This window comes from Aspergillus brunneoviolaceus (genome assembly GCF_003184695.1).
Source record: "Aspergillus brunneoviolaceus CBS 621.78 unplaced genomic scaffold BO95scaffold_60, whole genome shotgun sequence".
Taxonomy (NCBI): Eukaryota; Fungi; Ascomycota; class Eurotiomycetes; order Eurotiales; family Aspergillaceae; genus Aspergillus; species Aspergillus brunneoviolaceus.
This window is the reverse complement of record NW_020290790.1, coordinates 254,208-278,453: the sequence shown is the minus strand read 5'-3', so window position 1 is coordinate 278,453 and position 24,246 is coordinate 254,208. Positions and strand designations below refer to the sequence as shown.

Here is a 24,246-nt window from a genome sequence, read left to right as displayed (position 1 = left end):
ATTATTAGTAAATATATAGTTTTTCTGATATTATATATTATAATTAAAATATACAGCTTAAACCAAGCTGTAATTATATATTTTTATATATATTTCTTGCTGTAAGAATCATAATTTTATAAAAAACTAAATTTTATTAATATTATTAGAAATCTCTGATTAATTTTTTAAGATAAAAATAAAAAAGATACTAATACTTCTCTTAGTTATTTTTTTTTGATTTTAAAAGCTTGTTTCTATATACTTTTAGATAATAGTTAAGATAGTCAGATTAATAACCGCTTAATCTAAATATATCTTAACTATGCTAAAGTCTAAATAGATATAGCAGGCAGGTCTTGGCACTAAGAATAGTTAAAATAGTTAACTGTTTTTTTTTTAGCTATACCGCGGTCAGATATAAAAATTTCCTTAACCTGGCTATAACCTGGCGGTCAGGTATAAAAATTCCAATTAACCTGACCTGACCTGGCCGTTAGCCACTCTAAAGCTAAATATTTTATAAAAAAAACTAAAAGAAAACTAGTAAACAATAAATAAAAACTAATTAATTTATTATAATAGTTCTTGCGGTATTCTATCTTTTAAATAAAATAATAAAATAATCTATATTTTTAAATAAAAAGATTTAGTTAAACTATCTACTATAAATATTAAATTTAAAAAAACTCCTCGAAAATTAGTCCTAAAATTTATAGAACTTTTTAGAATTTTAAAGACCGTAGAAAAACAAGTATTTTATTTATATTTTTTTAATAAATATACTTAATTATATAATATCTTTTATATTACTTTACTAGAATCCTAAAAAATCAGAAAAAATATTTCCGAAACTTTATTAATACTAGACTTAGATAATAACAAGAAATAGAAAATAGAGCAGATATTAGATAATTTATATTACTAAAAAAATTAGTTTTATCTAGTAAAATAGCAGAAATAGTTTTTTAAATATAATTAATAATTATTAGCAGAGAATTTAGTAAATATTTAATAAAAACTTTATAAATTTAATAATCGGATTACAGCTGTCTATTCTATAATATATAGATTAAGATTAATATATAATAAAAATAATAATAAAATAAGTATAAAGTATACGCGACGCGTATATAATTTATAATAAAAAAAATATAAATCTATTATATTATATATTTATTTTATTTATAACTACACGTATAAACTACAAGTAAAATAATATTAAAAAAAACCCGGATTATATATATTTAATAGAACTATTAAAACTAAAAAAATAATTAAATAAAAACTACCGGTAGAAAATTTTACTATATAAAAAATAAATATAGAATATTAACAAAACTATAAGCCGCAAATAATACTAATAGAAAAGCTGTTTTTAGTATTAATAATATATTAATTTTTATTACTATTCCTATTAATATAAAAATATATAATCTTTTAAATCATATTATTTAAACAGAAAATAACTGTATAATACTAAAAAAAATATCTAATATTATTAGATAAAAAATAGAAATATTTATATAAGTCTTTGGTCTGAACAGTAAGAATATAATATTTTATAATAAAACTATAATAAACAGCTAGATTTTTTATCGGAAAGTTAATATAATTTTTATAAATAGTTAATATTATTTATAATTATAGCTTTTTTAGTAGTAGCTGCTATACTATATTTAATATAATAAGTCTTTTCTATATTAATAAACTAAACAGTAAGATTAACAGCTAAAAAATTAAAAAAATATAAAAAATAGCATTATACCCTTTTGCTTTTTCTATTATCTAAAAAAAGCTTAACTAGTAGAAAATCTATAATAGATTACTAGTATTATTTAGTATTATTAATATTGTTTAGTATATGTTTAGCTGGGGTCTAAAAGTTTAAACAGAAAAAAACTTATAGAAGTATAATTTATTTTCTGATTAATATACTATTAATATTTTATTAATAAAATAGTATTAAAAATATATTTAGACTTAAATTCTTTACTGGAACTATACTTATAATTTTTTATACTAGTTTAAAGATATTTTAGATAAAAAAAATTAGAAGAAAATAAAGTCTGAGCCAGAGGCTGATAATTTATTATAAAAAATATAATAATATAACAGGAATATTATAGCTATTTATTAGTATCTTAATAATATTAAGAAAATATAAAATATAATTTATCAAATATATATTATAGAATAAACAAACCGGGATAAAAATAACAGCTAAATATAAGTTTTTTGTTATAAAAAATAAAAGATTTTAACGAAGTTAATAGATTAAGAAAGATATATAGAATTATATTTATATTATTATTATTATTATTAAAGAACTACAGTATTTTTAAAGTAGAATAGTATCATTTATAATATATATTTTAAATAGAACTAGTTTATATTTTTCTGCTATCTGCTACTGTACTAAAATAGTTATATTATACTATTATTATATTACTAAAAAGAGCTGTATACTAAAAGAAAGCCTAATTATTATATATAATCTCTGATCCTATAAAAGAATAGTAGCGGAATATTTATATATTTTTTATATTATAGTTGTAACGTTAAGAACTTCTATTTTCTTTAGTATTTAACTTCTAGGATCTTGCTAGATCTTTAGAAGAGCAAGAATTAGTCTTAAAATCAATAGACTGCTACTATTCTATACCTAACTGACCTTTCGCTTTACAATAATTCCGCATCTGCTTAAAAATCTATCTGTTTCTAAATCTTTTTATAGCTTTTTAAGCTATATTTTATTTATTAATCTGTATATATAGCTCGATGTATAGCGTACAGAACTAATTGATATTATTAGACTTGCTAGAAGACTTCTTAGATCTGCCTGCCAGTTCTTGTTTGCTCTACCACCCAGCCAGCCAGCCCGCATCTTAACAAATAACTGCTTAATCTAAATATATTTTAACCGTGCTAGAGCCTAAATAGATATAGCAGATAGATCTTAATATTAAGAATAATTAAAATAGTTAACTATTTCTTTTTTAGCTATACTGCAGTTAGATATAAAAATTTCCTTAATCTGGCTATAACCTGGCGGTCAGGTATAAAAATTCTAATTAACCTGACCTGACCTGGCTGTTAGCCACTCTAATAATAATTATTTTATTCTCTTCTTATTTCTTAGATATAAAGATAATTAAATTTAGATTAAGATTATTAAAAATATTTTAATATTTTTTATTAATAATAAAATAATTAGTATATATTTAAAATATTACTACTTTAATTATATTAGAATCAAAACAGTTCCGGTAATAATAATAAATATCTTAAAAATTATTAAATAGATATTTAATATTAATACTATTAGTAGTAACTAAAAAAAATTTTTAATTATTTAATAAAAAACAAAAAACTAATTACAGCGGGACTTTTAATAAGTAAGAATATTAGTATATTTTATAATACTTAGAATAATATTAGTTTAATTAAAAATATTTTAATAAACTATATATTTTTAATATTTAAATATATTTTAAGTTTTTTAAATATTTTAGCTACTGGTAAGAATTTTTAATATTTAAAAATATTATAAAAGACTTTATCTAGGTCTGATAATAACCCGGAGATAATTAATAATATATTAATAATTAGATTCTAACTATAATAAAAATAAAATATTTTTTTAAAAACAGTTCGGTATTTAAAATACTAGTTAATATTATTATCTAACTAGATATTTTTTTTAAACTTCTTAAGCTTTAATATTAGGTTTAAAATAATTATAATTATATAGATATAATCTTCTATTTAATAAATATAATAGTAGTATTTTTAAAGCTTTTAATATATATTCTATAAACTTCTAAAAATCTTTTTTTTTAGAGTATCTGCTTTTTTACTAGTCAGTTAAATAAGTAATCCAGATAATCAAAAAAATTATTATAAATATTATAAATCTTATAAACAGTAGGCCTACTGTTTTTAAATAAATATAATATAAAAAAAAATGTATAGAAACTTAAAAAAATACTCTATCTATTTCTACTTAATTATAATAAAATAAAAATGATTAATATTACTATAATCATAGTACTAAATAAAATTATTAATTATTTAACAAAGATTAAGTATCCAGTAAATTATAAAATAGATTAAGTTCTAGTAAGTTTTATAGTTAAAAAAAATAATAAACCAAGTCTGATTTAAGTTATTAAATAAACAGTGATTGTCCCTCCTCCAAGAGAACTCTGTCGCGAGAGAGGAGAGTGCATGATGACTATGATGGCCATGATGGCAGCCGGCCGACAGAAAAAGGACGCGTGATGAGATCCGAACATGGTTCCTGGGCGATAGGTGGTCCACTCCACCCAGGAGAGTTTTTTCGAGGATGGATCATGGAAGAGGATGTTGATCCTTCCTGGCGAACCAGAGTGGGCTTCAAGGGACTCGAGGCCTGAACGGGTGGACACAGCTGGATCTCGGGCGTTTAGCTAGGCTGGATGCATGTTAGCGGCGGCTTGGGGTCGCCGCGGTTCAGTGTCCGATTATGTTATTAGCTCGTTAGCCCTGCGGTCTGGAACTAAGATATTTTACCATAGCAGCAACCTCTTCAACCTCTTATAACCCAGGCGATCAAGCCACTCTGTATATCTTCTTTGATCCTTCTATCTCTTGGTTGTCATTTGATTTGATCTCAGTATTTTCTATATCGATAAGAATATCTACTCTAAATATAAGTCAAGGAAGAATGATCTTCTCTGAATATCTACAGTCGTCTGGAATACTCACAAGTATTTATTGGCTTCCCGTCTTCGGGTATTCTTTCAGTACAGCCAACGCCTGTTTCTCTATCTCATCTCATTGTCACCCACGAATATCATAAACATCGAACAATCATCACAGCCATTGAAATCCACAATAGACTACTAGCCCCAGACTAGCCCGCAACCCGCCCGGTGCGAATCGTCAACCACCCAGCAACTTACAGCAAGAAGTCCCCGCCCGAGCGCTGTAGAATCAGGTCGTATTCCGGTTTGAATTGACAATACATGACCTCGGGCGAGCCCGTTCCTCGCTTCGTGTACGCGGCGGCATCCGCATCGATGACGGTTTTCTTCAGCCCGGTGGAAGCCCCGACTGTGTTAGGTGCTACCATGGATTCCACCATGATCTGAGCCTGGCAGGCTCGTTCCAGCGCAATGAAGAAAGCCGCCGCTTCTGCCACCGTGCCGCCGCACGTGAGTAGGCCGTGGTTTTGCATGATCAGGTTTTTCTTGGTTGGTCCCAAAGCGTCCGCGATCCGCACCCCTTCGTCCTGGGAAAATACCACTCCGCCAAATGCAGGGTATACGGCGAGATCATTGTAGAACATGCAGGAGTCTGAGTCCAAGAACACCGAGGTATTAAATTAGTGGAGGTTGCTCCCGACTTCGTGCTCACTCAACAGAAGGGCCAAGCTCACCCTGGTTAATCATGTCAATGTCGCGGCCGAAGGTACTCCAGGCCCGGCCATAGGGGCTGTGCACGTGACAGGCAGCCACGACGTCGGGTCGTCGCTGGTGTAAGATGGAATGGATGATAAAGCCAGCGTTATTGATCGCACGGTCCGCCCCTCCCACGCGATTCCCGTGCTCATCAACCCGGACCATGTCTGAGACGCGCAGCAGTCCAAAGTGGACGCCGTAGGGATTGATCCAGAAGGTACTAGGCTCCACAGGGTCTGTATGTCGGGTTATTAGGGGTTTACACCATGCGAGATGAGGGAGCACGAGAGCCCCCGGGGAGTCTGTCGATTACCAACCTCGAAGACTAATATGGCCACTTCCACCATCCGCATAGCCCAGGTGAGCAAAGATGCGGAATGCCCCTGCCATCTGCTCGAGGAGCCATCGCCGTTCTTCTTCTTTCGTTTCAGGTCGGGGGATGAAGTGTACTCGGTTGGGCCGAACCTCGGATGCATGCTTGGGTGTGGTGGTGGTGGTGGTGGCAGTCACCGTTGTTGTACTAGTTGAGCTCATTGTGTAGGAAGGGAGGTTGGGGGGGGGAGGAATTGATGAAAACAACAGGAAAAGTTCGAGGTAAAGACACCATGATAAGATGAGACAAAGAAGAAGATCGAGAGAAATATAATTTCGAGCTCCAAAGCATACTTGTGAGATAATAAATTTACGACCAGGGAATTGCTGGTGGAAAGGAAGATACGCGACGAGTGGCGGAGATAAGAAGACCATGTGTCAGCACGGCTTCTTCCGTGATTGGCTGACGGGCGACCTTTCCACACTCCCGTCTCTCAGCTCAGCTGCGCTGCCAGGGGTAGTTTCCGAACGAGGCCACCCGGGGTAGCATCATGGATCCTGATACTGGATGATCACGGAGCACCCTCAAACTCTCCTCAGAAAGTCCGGTGAGTTTACTACTGGGGCTCGGAAGTGGGTGGTGTGATTTGGTGATCCGATCCAACGCGCCTTCCGCCGAAAGGAGTATAACTATGGCATCTGGTCTTCCGGACTTGGTCTGCCGGGGACCATAAAATCCATATGATATTTCACTCCTTCTGAAGCCCCATACCGTCTTAAAGCCATCTCTTTCACTGTTTCCTTACATACACAATGTCGACGTCAGTTACCGTTCGTCACATAGCGTCCCCGCATCATGCGGCTGCCTCACAGTACACGGGAGAGGACTACGTACATCGCGATGACCTGCGCTCGACTTTCGCGGCCAACATGTCCGCCATGTACCGGGCAGAGGTTCCCCTATACGGAGACTTGGTGCGCATTGTGAGCGAAGTGAATCGAGCGTACCCCATCGCAGCCAATGAGGCCCATCGTCTGGGGCTGGAACGTCACGGCGCCATTCGACTGGGGACGCCGCAGGAGCTGCAGACCATCCGGCGGGTGTTCGCTCTCCTCGGTATGGCTCCTGTGGGCTACTATGACCTGGCTGTGGCGGGCTTGCCCATGCACGCCACCTGCTTTCGCCCTACGGAGGCGTCCGCGCTGCAGAAAAACCCCTTCCGCGTGTTCACCACGCTCCTCCGACCAGAGCTCATAACGACAGATTCGTCCAAACAGATTGCCCTCGACCTTCTCAGCCGTCGGCAGATCTTTACTGATGATTTGCTATTGCTGCTCGATCAGGCCGAGGCCCAGGGCGGCCAGCTGACCGGGCAGCAGGCCGAATCATTCATCACCAACGCGTTGGAGTCCTTCCGCTGGCAGGGGATGGCCGCGGCCACTGTGTCCCAGTACCAGGAGATGCGCAAGGCCCATCCTATTCTCGCCGATATTGCCAGTTTCACAAGCGCCCATATCAATCATCTCACACCCCGGGCACTCGACATCGAGGAGTCTCATCGCCAGATGGCCCGGGCGGGGATGGCGGTTAAGGACCGCATCGAAGGCCCCCCGCGCCGTGCGTGTCCCATCCTCCTCCGACAGACCAGCTTTCTTGCCCTTGAAGAGTCGATTGGCTTCCGAGAAGATGGCCCGAGTCACGCATCGTCGGCGAGGGTCGTCCAAGGGTCTCACAAGGCCCGGTTCGGGGAAATCGAGCAGCGGGGGGCGGCTCCCACCACCAAGGGACGGCAGCTGTACGACGCCTTGCTGGACGAGGCATTGCAACGGGCGGACGCCGAACACGCCGATGCCTCGCGCACCGACGAGATCATGGCCGAAGTCTTTGCCCAGTACCCCGATGATTGGACGGAGCTGCGCCGCCAGGGACTGGTGTACTTTGAATATTCCTGTCGCCAAACCTCCTTCGATCCCAGCCGCGTGGACGCGGCCAGCGATGCCGCAGATCTCCTAGACCAGCTCATTCAGCAGTCAGTCATTGTGGCGACACCGATCACCTACGAGGACTTCCTGCCCTTCTCCGCGGCAGGGATCTTCCAGTCCAATCTTACGTCCAAGTCGGCCTTTGCCCACCGCGAATCCACGGCAGATGAGGCCGGTTTCAACCGGTCATTGGGGGCTACGGTTTTGGACATGGATGGGCTCTATGCATCGCATCAAAGGCAGAGCGTCGAGCGTTGTTTCAAGATTCTTGGATTGGAGCTTCGTGCATAGAAGTCTGTGCTTTACAACATCACACCTAAACATAATGAGAATTCCCCCCTTTGTTCATGCCTGTAAACTTGACCTTCAACCGTACATCCCTGCAACCTTCAAACGTAGTAGCGACAGCCCAGCCTGATCCGTGCTTTACCAATGCAAGCGTACAAGGTGGCATCCCATCCCTCCTTATCTGCTGTAGATCGTAGTCATCATAAAGTTTTACCTCGGGACGAAAACGCATAGATGTCTTCTCCTAGAGTGGACGACGAGAACGTAAGACCTGAATTGTGGGTTCGCCAATCTACTGGGGCTCATTTGAGAGCCATAGAGCCGGGATCCAAAAGTCCCCAGGTCAGTGATAGCCTAGTATGCAGAACGAACGCCCTTCTCGACCGAAAAGGTGAGGGACATTCCGCACCGGATCGAACCCCCACCCCTACCTTCCATCCATGCTGTCTTTGCCACGCTCGAGAAAGGGCCAAGGCCAAAATCCAGCCAGTGACGGATATAGCCGAAGAACCGCCACATGGGGGGGAAGGGGGAGGGGGAGCACGGAGGCCAAGAAAGAAACGGGGCCAACGCCCCGCCGCATCCTGATTTCCTATTATCTATTATTCATGATTGCAACGATAAGATGTCCCGCCAGTATCGTGCACGGCGATACGATAGGAGAGACAGTCCAGGCGACCGGCCCGCGCGTCTGCGCGAGGGAGAGGAGAAGAGGTCGAATGATTCAGAGTCCGGTCCAGCATCCTTTGCTCGGTTGTCTCGGAAGAAGCCTTCATGTGGCGGAGACAGCAGCAAAGACAGCGCGACCCCTTCCCCCCCAGGGCAGGCTGAGGGTTCTGCCTATCCCAAGCTTCGGGCCTGTGGCAAGAGATCCATTAATCGTTATCCACATTCACCAGTCATCACTGTTGATAATAGGCGTAGATTTCATGACTTCAGTTTGGCACGTGAGGTATATTCTGATTGGATATGACAATAAGGCCTGTTCATGGGGGGCATCTAGGCAACTTCTGCTTCATGCATTCGGTGCTATTCCCTATATTCCCGCGCATAGAGTAGTGACAGCCGGTACTACTGTTCTATGCTATGGGTAGATCGGCCCTTGTTAGGGCTGGGTAAGCCACCACGTGGTTTGGCAATTATTGTTAGTTCTGTTTCGTGTGAAGCAGGGAGTATGCTCTGCCCTCTGAATTTGTGGTTCTCTTCCTCGAACCGGCGGTGATCTCTTTGTTTTCCCGGCTCAAAGTTATTGCAGGTATACGAGGCTCCCCTTAAGAAGTGTAGAAGCACGTAGTCAGTCCGACTGAGTCCATCGCTACTTTTGCTATGGTTATGGGTCTAAGTCTGGGTCTGTTTTTCTGGAGAGGACTGTAGAATGTGACTGTGAATGTTCATGAAGTGGTATTGAGATAGTCTAACATGAAAAGAAATAAAGGCGCCCGCGCGCCCTCCGCCCCCCCCTCCCCCTTCGCCCCTTCTGCCTCCCTCAAGAAGGCCTCGAACGGTACAGACCAAGGTTAATGCCAGCTTGTCTGCCAAGTATCTATCTATATTCACTCCGGCTATAATGCCAACCTGCGTGGACCTTGAGGCACCGTGCCTCCAACCTGTCGACGCTTTTTGCCGCCGCAGACAAATCTCATACGCTGCTATCGAGCTGATACTCGGCTCTCAGCGCCTGCCCGAGCCGCGAAATCGCCTGGGAAATCGCGTCGGCACCAGCCGCCGCGAAGGTGGTGCGAAAAAAGAGGGGATTGTCGCCGATACTGGCGCCTCCTGCGCGGAACCAACTGCCGCGGCAAACCAGAACACCTGCGTCTACTGCCGCGTGAAACACGGCCTCTTCGATTTCCTCGGGAGTCTTCCCAGCCTTAACCGCAGGGTGCTTGGTCCAGTCGACACGGATCCAATGCTTTGAGTTCGGGGTTAGTTGCTTGAGTTGATACGCACACGCGGGGGAGGAGAAGAGAAGAGAAGAAAAGAAAAGAAAGAAAAGCAATGGTACTGACAAACATGCCGGCAACCGGCGCATCCCAACTCGCAATCTCGCGTGGCAGATATTTGTCACAGGCCTGCAGCATGCCATCGCGGCGCCGCCGATAGGACTGCTGCAGCTGCATGAGCCAGTCTAGATATCCAGCATGGCCCCACTGCTCGTCCAGGAGCTTATAGATTATGATCTGGGAGACACCGGAAGGGTTCTGGTTGGAGGTTTCGCACCCACGCGTGAAGCGCTCGACCAGCCGCTCGGCGCCGACGATCCAGCCCACTCGAAGTCCGGGCGCGAGCACCTTGGAAAAGGAGTCCAGGCGCAGGACTCGTCCATCGACATCGAGGCTCAAGTATGACGGGATCAGACTCTGTAGGAACGACTCGTGCGAGGGGAGCTCGCTTGAGGAGGACTCCTGCTCCGCGCCCGTCGTGGTGGTGGGCATCTGGAGGAAATAGTACGGTTCGTCCTCGATGATGCACAGATCATGCCGTTGGGCAACGGCATAGATCGCACGGCGTCGGGCTGCCGGCTGCGTGCGGCCGGTGGGATTTTGGCCGGTGGGCACCATGTATAGGACATGCGGCTTCCGCGCCCCGCGAGCCTGCACATCCCACGAGCAGAGAATCTCATCCAGACGCTCGGGCAGCAGTCCATCGTCGTCCATCGGGACCGGCGCAATCTGGAGTCCCTGAGGGAGTGCCGTCTCCTGGGCGCTGGAGAAGGTGTATTCTTCCATCAGAATATAATCGCCTCGCTGGCACAGCATCCGCAAGGTGGCATCCCACGCGTATGTGGTGCCAGAGGTCAAGCAACATTGCCAGTCCGAGTACAGAGGGCTATGAACGATCTTTTCGCAAACATCAGTTTAGCCCATCAGAGAATTCAATTCGACTTTCCCCCGGCGAAGTACGCACCTCGGTATGCTCGGTCACAAATCGCAGCAGTTGAGCAGACCCCACCGCTTGACCGTAGTTGAGCGCCACCTCCAGATCTGTGGCTCGCTTATCAGTGCTCCATTGGTGTGAAGGTTAATTGCATGGACTGCGACAAGCTTACCGTACAAGCCCCGGCCATTGCGCACATCACCCTTGCTTGCCTCTATGGTCGCCAGGCTGCCATTGGCGGTGGCCTGGTGGCCGGCGGGCTGAGAGACATCAACCCGCACTTTTTCGATGGGGAAGTACTCGGGAGAAGGCAATCCACCCCCAAGAGAGATGATACCTGGGGTCTTCAGGTACCTTGCAGCAACCTTCAATGTGGAGCCCTGACATCCAGAAACGTATCGTCAGTATTTGCAGGGCCCCGTACGCGATGCAGGAATTCAAGTCCAAGTCATACCTTGCGACTAGCCGACTCCTCCGACAGAAAATCTAATGCGTTTCACCGAGTACAATAAGTAAGTTGTCCACCTCGTCGGTAAGAGCGGGCGACTTACGGCTGACATCCTTGGCCTTGGGCTTTGCTGCACATGCCTAACCCCAGAGGTCTCGTTAGAAACGCAATGCTTCGGACGAATAGACGCGATTGCATGGAATTGTACCGGGCTTTTGAATTTATCGCTGCTGGTTGCAGGAGAGATCCCCGTCGGCATGGGCTCGCAGAGTTCTCGCCATTGATCAATATTCTGCAAGAGGGTCGAGCCGTTCGCAGTATGGAGGTCCATCTTCGCAGAAATGCACACAGAAATGTACGTCAAAGAGCCTGGTAGGGATGAAAAAAGCTGATTAGGAAGGGTGCAAGGATGGCAGCAGTTGGAGAAGCAAGGTACAAGAATCAGATGCGCTACCGATATCGATCTAGGCCAGGATAGTAGCAATGCTAATTTGACCTTTATTACGTGGCGAAATGAGTCAGTGATTCATCACGGTTTGAAGTATGACACACAGGCGATAGGGCAACGAGGGAGAGTACTCCGTATGTCTTTTTTTTTTTTTTTTTTTATCTTTCTCTATTATCTATTATCGATTATCGAGTTCACCGTGGACGTAGTCGGGAAGCCCCGAATTCGGCCACTGGCTCCACCCCCGTTATTCCTCGGGTTTCCCCGTGATTGGCTCCGGTGCAGGTCCTTTCTTACACATTGCTATTTGAGCCCGAATGCTTTGAACTCATGCCCACGATATCTGGAGTCTCTTTGGTGGACCCAATGGAGGTAAATGGTGTCCCGTAGGCTTTCGGCCCTTCGGAAGAGGTTTCTGGTGGGAACGACTACAATCAGCCAGTAGATATCCTGGTATTGGTCGATTTCCCCAACCTTCCATCAAACACTAACGTCTACATCCCTGATATTGCCGGGGAAGAGGATCCAGATCTGCATGACTGCTCCTTGTAGTCCGTCATTTCCTGGGCAAAGACATTTCTTATCATTTTCTGCGAATCAGCATGACTTCGTTCTTATCTCCCAATGGTAGATATATCGCTTTAGTCAGGATTGCCACCGTAGCGTAGCGTACTTGACTTCGCTTAGTTCGAAAGACTACTCCTCCCTCCCCTTCCCTTCCCTTTGCCTGAAAGTCTTATAGTCATCTCTAAATGATTGCTATTGCATATTGAGGGTAGTGACCTGGGTTTGTTCTTTCTCGACGACAACGGCAAAGGTTCCTCCAGATATTCAGTCTCGTTCCAATGGTTCAAATCCAATCCGAAGTGTCTCTTGCCAGTGCAACGGGACCAGAACAGAAGAAAGTCATCTCACGCAAGTCGACTCTGGACGAAGATGTTGATCATGGAGCCGAAACAGACCTTCATCGGTCGCTATCGACTCGTCATTTGACCATGATCGCGTTGGGCTCGGCCATTGGCATGGGGTTGTGGTTGGGCAGTGGAACATCTCTGCAGAAAGGAGGGCCGGCTGCTCTAGTAATCGGGTACGTGCTGAGTGGTACCATGGTGTGGGCGGTCAGTCAGTCTATCGGAGAGATGGCTGTTCTATATCCTCTGCCATCGGCCTTCGTTCAATGGGCACAGATATTCATTGACCCTGCAGTCGCCTTCACACTGGGGTGGGCATATTGGATCCAATACTTCATCACAGTGGCCAACGAGCTACAGGTACCGTTCTACCCTGACTTCTCCTCTAACCCCACCCCAACGAGCTTTTTATATGGGGTTACTGACCTTGCTTCCATAGGGGTTTGTCACCACCCTCAACTTCTGGACCGACAAAGTCCCTACTCCGGCGGCCATCATCATAGCGTGGGCCATCATCGTCTTCATCAACGTCTGGGCCGTCCGGTTCTTTGGTGAGGTAGAGGTCTGTTCCTCCGCCATCAAGTTCTTTTGGATTATCGTCGTGATCATATCCTTGATCGGTAAGTAGTTTGTGCAATTCCAGAAGAGATCCCCCTCTGCAAGTCACCCGGGATGGCAGAATGGAAAGCTGACGGGACTTTGTTTTTGTTCGAATGCTGCAGTTATTTCCGCTGGAGGGAGCCCTGGTGAAGGTCCCATTGGCTTCCGCTATTGGAACATCGCCCCGTTCACCAACGGCTTCAAAGGGTTTCTGTCCGTACTCCCCATTTGCATCTTCGCCATGTCTGGATCGGAGAACATTGCTCTGGTGGCCGCGGAGACGTCTCAGCCCCGCACCGCCGTGCCCAAAGCAGTGAATTCCATCTGGCTCCGTCTCTCTCTGTTCTATATCCTCGGGTCCCTGGCCGTGACGATCAACGTGGACCCCCAAAACCCGGATCTCTTCGGCAACTCCGGGTCCAACGCCTCACCGTTCGTGCTGGCGTACAAGTCGGCCGGCCTGATGCCGTTGGCCCACATGATGAACGCCGTCATCATGATCTCCGTTCTTTCCACCGGCAGCATCTCCGCCTACGCCGGGGCCAGGACCCTGATGGGCCTGGCACATATCAACATGGCTCCCAAGGTATGTCGTTTGCGTCTTCTTGCCCCTACGCTGGGCTTCCAATTTCCTTCCTGTTCTTTAATCACTGATTCAAACTCACCCGCTGTTAGATCTTCGGACGTGCCGACGACGACGGTCGTCCCTGGGCGGGAGTCCTCAGCACGTTGATCATCGGCGGGGGCATCTCCTTCCTCAACGTCAGCAGCAGCGGGGCCGAAGTGTTCACGTGGTTCTCCAACCTCACCTCGCTCTTCGTGCTGTTCGGCTGGGGCATCATCTGCCTCTCCCATATCCGCATGAGATACGCCTGGGTGGCGCAGGGGCGGCCCTTGTCGAGTCTGGCCTGGCGGAGTCGATGGTTCCCCTTCTCCGCCTACTGGGGCCTCGTCTGGTGTGTCGTTCTGATGGGGCTAGAGTTCTACCTCAGCGTCTGGCCCCTGCACGAGGCCTCCAGCGTCAGCAACTTCTTCGCCAACTACGTGAGCGTCGTGGCGGTTATCGTCATCTATGCGGCGGCCAAGCTCTTCTACCGGACCCCGTTCTGGATCGAGGGGACCAAAGTCGACCTGGATTCGATGCGGCGGTTCTATCGCACGGACACGGGAGCGGGGCGCCCTACTCGGGACAAGAAGTGGAGACTGTCGAACATGTTGAGTGCTTTGGTGGATTAAAAGGGACATATATACATCTTTTCACATTACGCACAGGGTCAAGGAAAGAAAGAGTTACGGCGAGGAGGATAAACGGGGGGCACCGGGCGTATACAATCGCGTTGTTTGTTTGTTTGTTTGTTTGTTTGTTTGTTTTTTCTTTTTCTTTTTCTTTTTCTCCTTTTTGTGTGTGTTTTGGCGATACGAATTAGATGAACAATTAGCCAATCGTGTTTATCTCACGCACTATTCGTGTCGTATCCTGTATCTGTACCATGTGAGAATGACTGCTGCCGGAAAAGCATGTTGATAAAGTCCCACTGCTTTTGCGTGGTAGAAGGGGTTGGCTCGTTGAAATAGTGAAGGAAGGCGAGGCGTGACGGATACAATATTCTTCCACCTGACTGGGAAGAAGCAAACTATACGCGCCATATAACAAGAAAGCACTGTTCGGTCGATGTATGTGATGGCCAAGTACGGTATGGATTCATGGAAGGTCTAACACGAGAAAATCAATCCTAATATCAATATCTCTGATCTTGTTAAACTTGAATATTGTATTGTACCGTGGACTTATTAACCCAAGTCAAACTCCAGATATTTTGACTATTGGAGATAATAGAGTCCACGGGGGAGAAGATCCAGAGTATAGTCATACCGGAGGTAGAGTAGAGTAAGAAAGAAGATAGCGAGGAGAGTTCTATAGATCATTACCACCCCAGGAAGAAGAATAAGTAGTAAAGGAGTTTGCTTTTTGCCGAATGTTCCGACGGGAGGACGTCTCGTCTTATTTCTTATCTCCCTCCTCCCCCCTTGGTTTGATTTCATTCTCATGTTTCGCGAAAGCAGATATTCTGGCTACAGCGGCAAGGGAATCACTAGACGTCATTATTATTGCGCTGGCAGTACCCGAATCAATTATATGCATTTGGGTTCGAAAACTTCGTACATCTATTTTACCTGAATCTAGCCTCTTGCAGCGGTAGTAGACCGATCGAAGACGACCGCCAGAAAGAAAGAAAAGAAAAGAGAAGAAAAGAAAAAGAATATCAACAGAAAGCAATATACAAAATACAGACAAAAAGACAGGTATATGCATGGGTAGTCAAGGAAATGGATCTTTTCATGGTATTTTCATTAATCCCTTTTCACGCCCGATCCCTTGCGCGCGCCTTATAGCGGCGTGTTGACTGGCGAGTTGGGTTTGCCGTGGGCGAAGAGGGCTTTGATGTTCTCGAAGCACTCGCGCTCGGCCCGACCGAAGGAAACGTCGGTCAACCCGCCCAAGTGCGGCTGCACGATGACCTTGTTGCTGGTCTTGAAGTACGAGTTCACGTTCGGCTCGTTGGCGAAGACATCCAGTCCCGCGCGAGTCACCTTGCCGGACTCAAGGGCCTCGATCAGGCTCGACTCATCCACAATGGGGCCCCGGGCGGTGTTGATGAAATAAGCGCCATCCTTCATGACCGCGAACTCTTCCTTGCCGATCAATCCCTCGGTCTGGGCGTTGAGCGGGCAGTTGATGGACACCACATCGGACTGCTGGAGGAGCTGATGCAGGGTCTCGCAGTAGGTGAGCCCGTAGATTTTCTCGTCTTCCGGCGACAGCCGGTTGCGATTGTGATAGAGGATGCGCATGTTGAACACTGCGGCTTTTTTGGCGAGATACTACACGCATGGGACGTAAGTGGTCAGCCCACACGGTCACTGCACGGTCACTTTGGGCTTGACATCTCCAAAGGGACGACTCGAGAGGAAAGAGGGCTTTGTTCATACCTTGCCAATGGCTCCCAGTCCCACGATACCCAAGGCCTTCCCGGAGGGATCGGCAGTGGGCACGAGATCGGCGCGCCAGCTACCCTCGCGGGCTTGACGCTCAGCATTGGTCGTATTGCGCAGGACGCCAAGAATCAGGAAGATAGCCATGTCCGCGGTGCTCTCCGCCACAGCGTCGACGGTGTTGCAGAAATACATGCCCTGGCTGGTCATCCACTCCACATCGAATTCATTGTAACCAGCACTGGCTGAGGTGATGATGCGACAGTTGGGGGCCAGGCTAGACAGCAGCTCCATATCGAAAGGTTCGTAGGGCGGCGTGCCCATTCGGATGATAAATCCGTCAATTGGACCGTCCCGAGCAATCGATTCCGCGAGCAGTCGCTGGGTGGTCGCGCGGTCGTAGGCTTCGAGTACGGAGTAGTTGAAATCCTTCTGGAACTCAGCGAGGTAGTCCTCTCCGACATATCTCGGCTTGCCCAAGGCAACAATCCGTGGTTTTTGTGTGGCAGACATTTTTTTTTTTATTTTTATTTTTTTTTGGCGCTGGATGGTGTGTTGGAGGGAGTCAAGGCACAAAGAGCTTTGGCAGAAAGAAACAAGTCTATAATCTCATCAAAGACGGAATGACAAAAGAAATATCGGGCCTCAGCTTCCTCAATAATTTATAAGTTTGAACAGGAAATGCCCCTCCCCCTCCTCGTGCCTTATCTATCTATCAGTGGGGCAAAGCATAAATAGGGAACTTCCGGCATGTTTGCACACGACGGAAAGACATTCGGCTTCTCCCGTCAATGGTCCAGTTGGAGCCCCACTCCTTACTTTACCATTTGCGACGGTACGGAAGGATAGTAGGCCTATCTCGCGGCCACTCCGCAATAACCCACTTCTACCGGCCGGAAAAAAGACAGGCAGAGGGAACAACCCTGTTTAGCAGGTCGATTAAGGATACTCGGAAATTCTCACTAGTGTACAACTCTGACAATGATGAATACGTCTATCGGAAGCAGATTCTGGAGTTTCTTGATTGTTGATTACGACCCTACTTGCCAGACTGCAGAGGTCGAATTAATCTCATAAATGACTAAACGCTTGAATGAAGACCAGGATATTAAAACCGGCATGGACTTGCTCGTTTCCGTCCAGAAGCAAGAAAGCTTTAGCACGGTGTGGAGTTCTTTAATGTTCGAGCGAACGAGTCATTGATTGAACCATGGCAACCCCCCAGCCGGTGGCCCATCGTCCAGTCCCTCAATCCACTCCTGGAATGGCGCATAAGCTTCGAAGTCCGCATGTTCTGCCAGATTGTGGTCACTACGCATCCAATCCACACCATCGGAGTTTAATCCAGAGCCTGTGGCCCAAGATGACATCGCTTCCATCGCTCGAGCGGGAGGCGACACTGCGGCTTCTTCTCTCCGGGCGCCATGCGGATAATCCCTGTGCATCATGGTGATGGTCCGTTCCGACAGGGTCTCAAATATATCCCGGTAGGACGAGGCCTGGCTCCATCGCTCGGCAATAATCGCCAGCAGTGTGGTACACGCCATGCAGGTATTGACAACTACCCCGGGAGTAGTGTCCTCACGGAGCCGACGTGAACGCCAAATGCAGTAATTAAAAGTCAGTCCGGCAAGGAATAAGATATGCAGGCTACCCCAAGTAAAATGTACGCGGCCTTGACGTTGGTATAGCCGCCGATATCGCTGGCAAATATCGCGGGCGCAGTCGAAACAAACCTGGAAGGCAGCATCGATGGATTCCAACCGCTGCATATCGCCCAGGGGTTCGGGCTGGCAAGTGATGAGGGGGCGGTATAACAGAAGAATCGAATAGTCGTAAGCGAGATGGAACCAATCTGGCGACCCGAACACCGCGAGAGAGGAAACATTGGTAGTATCCAGCTCATTGGGCGCTCCCAGACGCCAATTCTCGAGTTCCAGACGGAGCCTTTCGAGAAACGTCGAATCAGAAGGATTGCCATCGCTTGAGTTTGATGTATTGGAGTAGAGGTTGTCGCTGATCTTGGACCAGATCTGCCGCAGTCGGACAACGTGGATAGCGCCGGTCATAGTGGTGTGAGCTTCCGCCTGTGAAGAACGCGGGGGCTGCAAAAAACCTTGGCAAGTAATATATTCATCATCGATATCGCTCGGAAGCTGTTTCCCGATCTCTCCATTAGTGGACAAACCGGAGTGCTAGCATTTCGTTAAAATTGACCGGACACCGTACCTCAACATCGATGACATTGTCCGATATCCCCTTTGGCCGTCCTAGGGTGAATGACGCGACACAATCTAAATCGTAAGCCACCCAGAAACATCGCTTGGAAATCTCCTTGGTCAAGACGTCGGTGCGAGATCGGTACTTCTCAGTACTGCGATGATAGCCAAGTTCGACGCACTGTCGAATGGCCATGCCGGAGAGCTTCCTACACCGCCACATTAGCTGCTGCTGAAGAAGAGGAAGAAGCCTACTCTTCCTCTCGAGGATCGCCTAGGTCGTCGTCAAGGTGACCATGCGAAGGACAGCATACCAAAGGCTAGCTCCATTGTAAGAGCGTATTGAGTAGACCGCACAGCAAAGAAGAGCCTGGATTGACTGCAGCCCATCGATGTGAAGCAAAGGTTCAAGGCGATCAAGGGCCCATGAGAAAAACACCTCCTGGAATCAGCAAACGCAAGAAAGGTGTAACACGATTTGGTGCACAATTACTTGAGCCGCTTCAGTCTCCGACTGCTCTAGGACGAGGGACCCGATTGCATATGTCTATATTGTGTAGAAGGTGAGCACAGCGACCCCGACTTCACCGCGAGGCGGACAAAGGACTTCTTACCATGAGAACGAAGAACAATGAAACCGGGTCAGCGCTACTGATCTCACCTGAAGCACTGGCACTGAGGCATTCTTTTTCCATGGATTGGATAGTCGGCCGGTGTAAAAACGGATACTGTGGATGGACGCTGTTGAAGTAGGCTTGGGACAGCAAGGCCGCCTTAGCCGGGGATGGGAGTTCCACCGCCGAGATTGGTGTGGTCCATTGTGACCTGCTGGGGCGAAACGTGCTACTGTTATCTTTATTCTCGGGAAAGTCACCCAACCCCGGGGGCTTCACGGGGAAATTAATACTAGCGCTCGCAATACGAGAGAAGAAGACGCCCGAAGATGGTCCAAAAAATTGCGGCTCACGGCCGGCAGCACTCAAACATAGCAGTGCTACTTCCTTGCTGAGCGAGTCCAGGTTCGGTGAGGGTTCCACGACAGCTGAGCCTGAATCGCTAGCAAGGGCAACAGCTCCTTGAGACGAATTAGTAGGATGCGAATCATTCGGCACCAGTTCCGGCTGGTGCTGTTGCAGAAGTCGCTCCAGGTAAGCCACGCGAGCTTCCAGGGCTTGCATATAATCCCGAGGGCGATGTAGGCCCGTTGCTGGGTCTTCGACCAGGCAATCTAGGGCGCTATCAGTAAAAGGAGAAAAAAAAAACAAGAAAAGAAAAGAAAATAAAAAGGTCAATGCATGGGAACGGGGAGTCCTACCTCGACCCCTTCGTGTACAATTATTGCATTTTGGACTTCTTCCATCGCACTATCGATTGATATGGCTCCCAGTCAGGCTCAATGCACCTCCTCAAAAATGCCATACTCCTGAGCCAATTGGCGGATTAAAGAAAAAGAAAAGAAAACCCCGGGACTCACCTTCAACTTGCGCTGCTTGCAGCCGATGCAAGCCAACAGAGTACGCTCACCCATTCGTGCTCTTTTCGACGCATGCCGTTGATGTCCAGATTGCTCATGATATGTGGGACTTTGAGACATGTCTGCTGGGTTGTCCTCCGTGGCGTGGGCGTCAGTACAGGTTACTACGAGGAGCGGGGAAGACACTTGCCAAGGACGGGCTTTTTGGCACTTTTTTTTTTCCCGAGACTTGCCTACTACGGGCTGGACTACGGTGAACGATTAGCAACCATTAGGCAAGGTGGATGGGTGGACTTGTGCTGCTGGAGGCTAAATAGGATCCATCTATATGTATTCTGCACAAGGCTTCTGGACCGTTCATGGAGGATCTCACCAAGTCCTTTTCCGTTAAATTTTGAACTCAGTATGGATGGATGTACGGCTGGTTCATGGCATGATACATTGAAGCAAGCCCCCCCCAGGATGGCGCGTATCACATCAGCGACTTAACGTAAGCGGCAAGCGAGTCGGCCACGTAAGCGAGTCGGCCACCCATCGAAACTCGTCCGCGCCTCCGAAAGCGATGCTATCCAAACAGCCATTACACCACCAAAAATGCCTAAATCATCAAAAGAGTGGGTGGAACAAGAGGGCAGACTCTGCTTAGCAGTTGAAGCTATTCAGAAAGGTCATACAAACTCTATCCGTGAAGCTGCACGTATTTTTCAAGTTCCTCGATCAATACTTTAAGATCGCTTAAATAGACAAATTTCGCAAGACTACCAGAGCCAACTCACATAAATTAACCTCTATAGAGGAAGAATCGCTTGGAAAATAGATTGTATTATTAGATCAACATGGTACACCACCAAAGTACTCTCAAGTCCGTGAAATAGCAAATCTACTACTTCAAAAGCGCGGACAAAATACAACTATTTCTGTCGGGCAAAAATGGGTTACCAACTACATTTCAAGACATGATTTCTTGAAAAGTCGATATAGCCGTCAAATAAACTACAAACAAGTAAGATATAAAGAACCTGAAACTATTCAGATATAATTCAGACGTGTATAAACTGCTTTATTAACATACGGCATTATTGATAAAAATATCTATAATTTTAATGAAACTGGCTTTATTATAAATATCCTAGATACTACTAAAGTTATTACATGCTTAATATATCAAGAAAAACCCTTTCTGATACAGCCAGGGAATCGCGAATGGATAACTTTAATTGAATATATCAACGCTGCTGGATAGATACTACATAGCGGGCCGAGGGGGTAAGTTACAGTGGTTATACTGCGGTTTACTCCGGTTATATAGAGTTATAATAAAATTATATAAAATTCTAACTAATTATAAGCCTTTTAAATCTAGAAGTACTAATCTTTATATAAATAATAAATTATACTAAAATTATATCTTTTTTACTAGATCTAAAGTAGTTTTTATACTATTTATTATTATAATATATTTTAATCTTAGAATTATACTAATTATTCTATTCTTTATTTATACTTATTTATAATAATAATTTAAATTATTATTATAACTATTCTACTTTATAAATTAAGATATAAGTAAATATAATCTTATTTAAATCTTACTAAAAATAAATATTATTTTATTGAAATCTTATTAAAAATAAATATTATTTTATTAAAATCTTATTTTACTATTTACTTTTTTTTTAATATAGTTTTTCTAATTTTTTATATATATAATTATTTACTAAAAACTAAAATCTTTTTTTTATATAATATCATTTTATTTTTATATTTTTTATTATTTATCTTCTTATTTTTTATACTAATCTTTTTTTTATTTTCTTATTCTTCTTATTAGTTTTTTTTAGTTTTTTATTTTCTGTAATAATCTCTTTATTTTTGTAAATATATTTTAAAATTTATATTCTTAAAATATAATATCTATTTTTTTTATTTATAAGTAAGATAAATAAAACTAAATTTTAACTTTTATTTTAGCTTTAAACTAAGATTTTAATATTTTTTTATAAATAGTTCTTAAAATTATAGAATAATTGCTAATAACTTTTTATAATATACTATAATATTTTTTTTATTATAATATACAACAATCTTTTATAATATCTAATAATATAATTAGATTATATAATAAATTAATCTATTTATTAATTATATATAAAAAACTTCTAAATAATATATATTTAGATAATAATAATAAAAATAAAAATAAGCAAGTAATAGAACTTAATTTTAAAAAACAATTTATAAAATTATAGAAAATATTATACTTAATTTTATATAAATTATAGTTTAACTAATTAAAGTTACTATTAGTAAAGTTATATTAGATTAAACTATAGAATAACTACTTAAAATATATAGAAAAAATATATTACTAGAAACAGTATAAAAATATCTAATTTATAATAAAATAAGTAAATAGTAATAATTCTTAATATTTACTTTAAATAAATAAAACTAGAATAAAGCTAACCATCTTACTTATTTTTTATAAATAATAAAATATATTAATAAAACAAATTATAAAAATATATTCTTCTAACAGAATATAAATAATAATAAAAAAGAAAAAATTGTCTAAAAGATTTATATTATTTTTATTATAATATACTTATCTAATTAAATTAATTAAAAATTAAAGAAGATCTTTATTTTTAGAACTATTTACTTCAGAGATAAATAAAATAACTAAAAATATTAAATATTAAGTTAATATAAAGAACTTTTATAAAAAATATAAATCTATATAAAACTGGAAAATTAGATTATTATATTAAAAAAAAAGAAAAATAAACGCAGAAAAAATAATAATAAAGTTATTAAATAATATGAAAAACTAAAAAACTAAAGTTTCTAAATTGTGAAGGCAACACCCAGTACACCTCGTTGACCCAGTACACCGCGTTGACCCAGTACACCTAGCACACCCAACTGACCCCAAGCACCCCGAATACCCCATCGACCCGATTTACCCAATTGACCTATTTAACCCCGAAAACCCAGCGAACCCAGTTAGTCTGCTTACCGCCTTCGTAGTGTTTGTTTTGTTTGTCTTCCGAGCCGTCCCGCAACAGATAAGCTACGGGCTTGTGTTTCTCTTTTCCCTTCCTCTCCTTCTTCTCCTCATGCTTGAAATTCTTGTATCTTAGCACCAAATGCATTAATTCTTGATCATTTGAACGGCTTTCACATTTATAAAAATATTAGTTTTAACAGTTCTAATATCTTCTAAAAAAATATTATATAGTATATAGTATTTAAATAGTAAACATATTTAGTATATTAGTTAATCCTTTTATTTAATTATATTACTCTAATATGACTTGCGAGTAGTATTAGATAATTAATAAAAAATAATAATAATTATTTATATATTTTGTATTATTATATTTTATTTAATAATTACTAGTTACTCTGTCAGCCTAATAAGATATAATAAAAATTTTTAATAAATTAAATAAATCTTCTAGCTGTCTAACTAAAAAAATAAAACTATAAAAATTATTAAATATTTTTAGAAAAGACTGTAACAGTATTTTATCAGATTTTTATTTGATTTTAATTTAATTATTTTTATATAATAAATTATATCTATTATATATTATTCTGAATTTATATCTATATACAAGCTTAGCTATAATAAGATTAAATAATAATAATAGATATTATAAAAATACTTATTTTCTTTTTTATAAATCTAATCTAAATTTAATTAGCTACTTAACTCGGTAGTAACTTAGTATTATTTAAATATAATCTAAATAAATAGATATAGAAATCTAATCTAATCAGATATAATATATAATCAGATAATATTAGGTTTCTACCTGTTATTAAGCTTAACGCGGAGAAAAAACTAATTAAAAAAATAGATTTTACTATTTAAAATAATATAAAAACTAGATTAATAAAATAGAGATAATTATATAATATTATATTTTATTAAATAATTATCTATACTCTAATCCTACAAGTCTCTATTCGGAAGATATCTGATTCCGGTTTTAAGTACAGAATATTTTAATCTGATAAAAAAAATATTTATATACTATTTTTTATATTTCTAATATTAAACTTGATTTTCTTTTCTATTTTATTACCACCTAACAACTATTAATACTTAAAAATAAGACAACTTATATTAATAAGCTCGGTATTAATAATAAAAAAAGGATTAGTAATATAATTATTGTTAAGGTGCGGGCTGGCTGACTGGGTAATAAAATAAATAAAAACTGGTAGAAAGATCTGAGAAGTCTTCTAGTAAGTCTAATA

General features: G+C 42.3%; 6 protein-coding genes across 6 annotated transcripts; 2 read left to right on the top strand and 4 right to left on the bottom strand.

The window, feature by feature from the left end:
- Positions 1-4,921: 4,921 nt before the first annotated feature.
- BO95DRAFT_369790 (class II aldolase and Adducin domain-containing protein) lies at positions 4,922-5,813 on the bottom strand (the record flags this gene model as incomplete). The annotated part of the gene is made up of 3 exons (XM_025582888.1): positions 4,922-5,319; positions 5,402-5,659; positions 5,741-5,813. The coding sequence occupies 3 exons, from the start codon at positions 5,811-5,813 to the stop codon at positions 4,922-4,924; spliced, it is 729 nt and encodes a 242-aa protein (XP_025439434.1).
- Positions 5,814-6,466: 653 nt separating this feature from the next.
- BO95DRAFT_445639 (VOC family protein) lies at positions 6,467-8,048 on the top strand. The gene has a single exon (XM_025587194.1). The coding sequence runs from the start codon at positions 6,549-6,551 to the stop codon at positions 8,007-8,009; it is 1,461 nt and encodes a 486-aa protein (XP_025439433.1). The 5' UTR covers positions 6,467-6,548; the 3' UTR covers positions 8,010-8,048.
- A 1,597-nt stretch (positions 8,049-9,645) lies between these two features.
- On the bottom strand, positions 9,646-11,662 carry BO95DRAFT_455529 (aminotransferase-like domain-containing protein; the record flags this gene model as incomplete). Its single annotated transcript, XM_025588345.1, has 6 exons — positions 9,646-9,918; positions 10,016-10,846; positions 10,914-10,990; positions 11,056-11,263; positions 11,338-11,369; positions 11,512-11,662. 6 exons carry the CDS (start codon positions 11,660-11,662, stop codon positions 9,646-9,648), a joined length of 1,572 nt encoding a protein of 523 aa, XP_025439432.1.
- Positions 11,663-12,624: 962 nt separating this feature from the next.
- Positions 12,625-14,630, top strand: BO95DRAFT_503537 (amino acid transporter; the record flags this gene model as incomplete). Its single annotated transcript, XM_025591091.1, has 4 exons — positions 12,625-13,050; positions 13,130-13,310; positions 13,413-13,876; positions 13,966-14,630. 4 exons carry the CDS (start codon positions 12,625-12,627, stop codon positions 14,524-14,526), a joined length of 1,632 nt encoding a protein of 543 aa, XP_025439431.1. The 3' UTR covers positions 14,527-14,630.
- A 1,027-nt stretch (positions 14,631-15,657) lies between these two features.
- On the bottom strand, positions 15,658-16,797 carry BO95DRAFT_516847 (D-mandelate dehydrogenase-like dehydrogenase; the record flags this gene model as incomplete). Its single annotated transcript, XM_025591849.1, has 2 exons — positions 15,658-16,173; positions 16,282-16,797. 2 exons carry the CDS (start codon positions 16,795-16,797, stop codon positions 15,679-15,681), a joined length of 1,011 nt encoding a protein of 336 aa, XP_025439430.1. The 3' UTR covers positions 15,658-15,678.
- A 532-nt stretch (positions 16,798-17,329) lies between these two features.
- BO95DRAFT_419867 (uncharacterized protein) lies at positions 17,330-20,034 on the bottom strand (the record flags this gene model as incomplete). Its single annotated transcript, XM_025584510.1, has 7 exons — positions 17,330-18,440; positions 18,514-18,712; positions 18,818-18,942; positions 18,997-19,050; positions 19,118-19,731; positions 19,819-19,867; positions 19,978-20,034. The coding sequence occupies 7 exons, from the start codon at positions 20,029-20,031 to the stop codon at positions 17,481-17,483; spliced, it is 2,055 nt and encodes a 684-aa protein (XP_025439429.1). The 3' UTR covers positions 17,330-17,480.
- Positions 20,035-24,246: the final 4,212 nt, after the last annotated feature.

Bases quoted from the DNA above. Each gene is read 5' to 3' on its own strand.
- BO95DRAFT_445639 (XM_025587194.1), top strand. From the start codon at position 6,549: ATGTCGACGTCAGTTACCGTTCGTCACATAGCGTCCCCGCATCATGCG.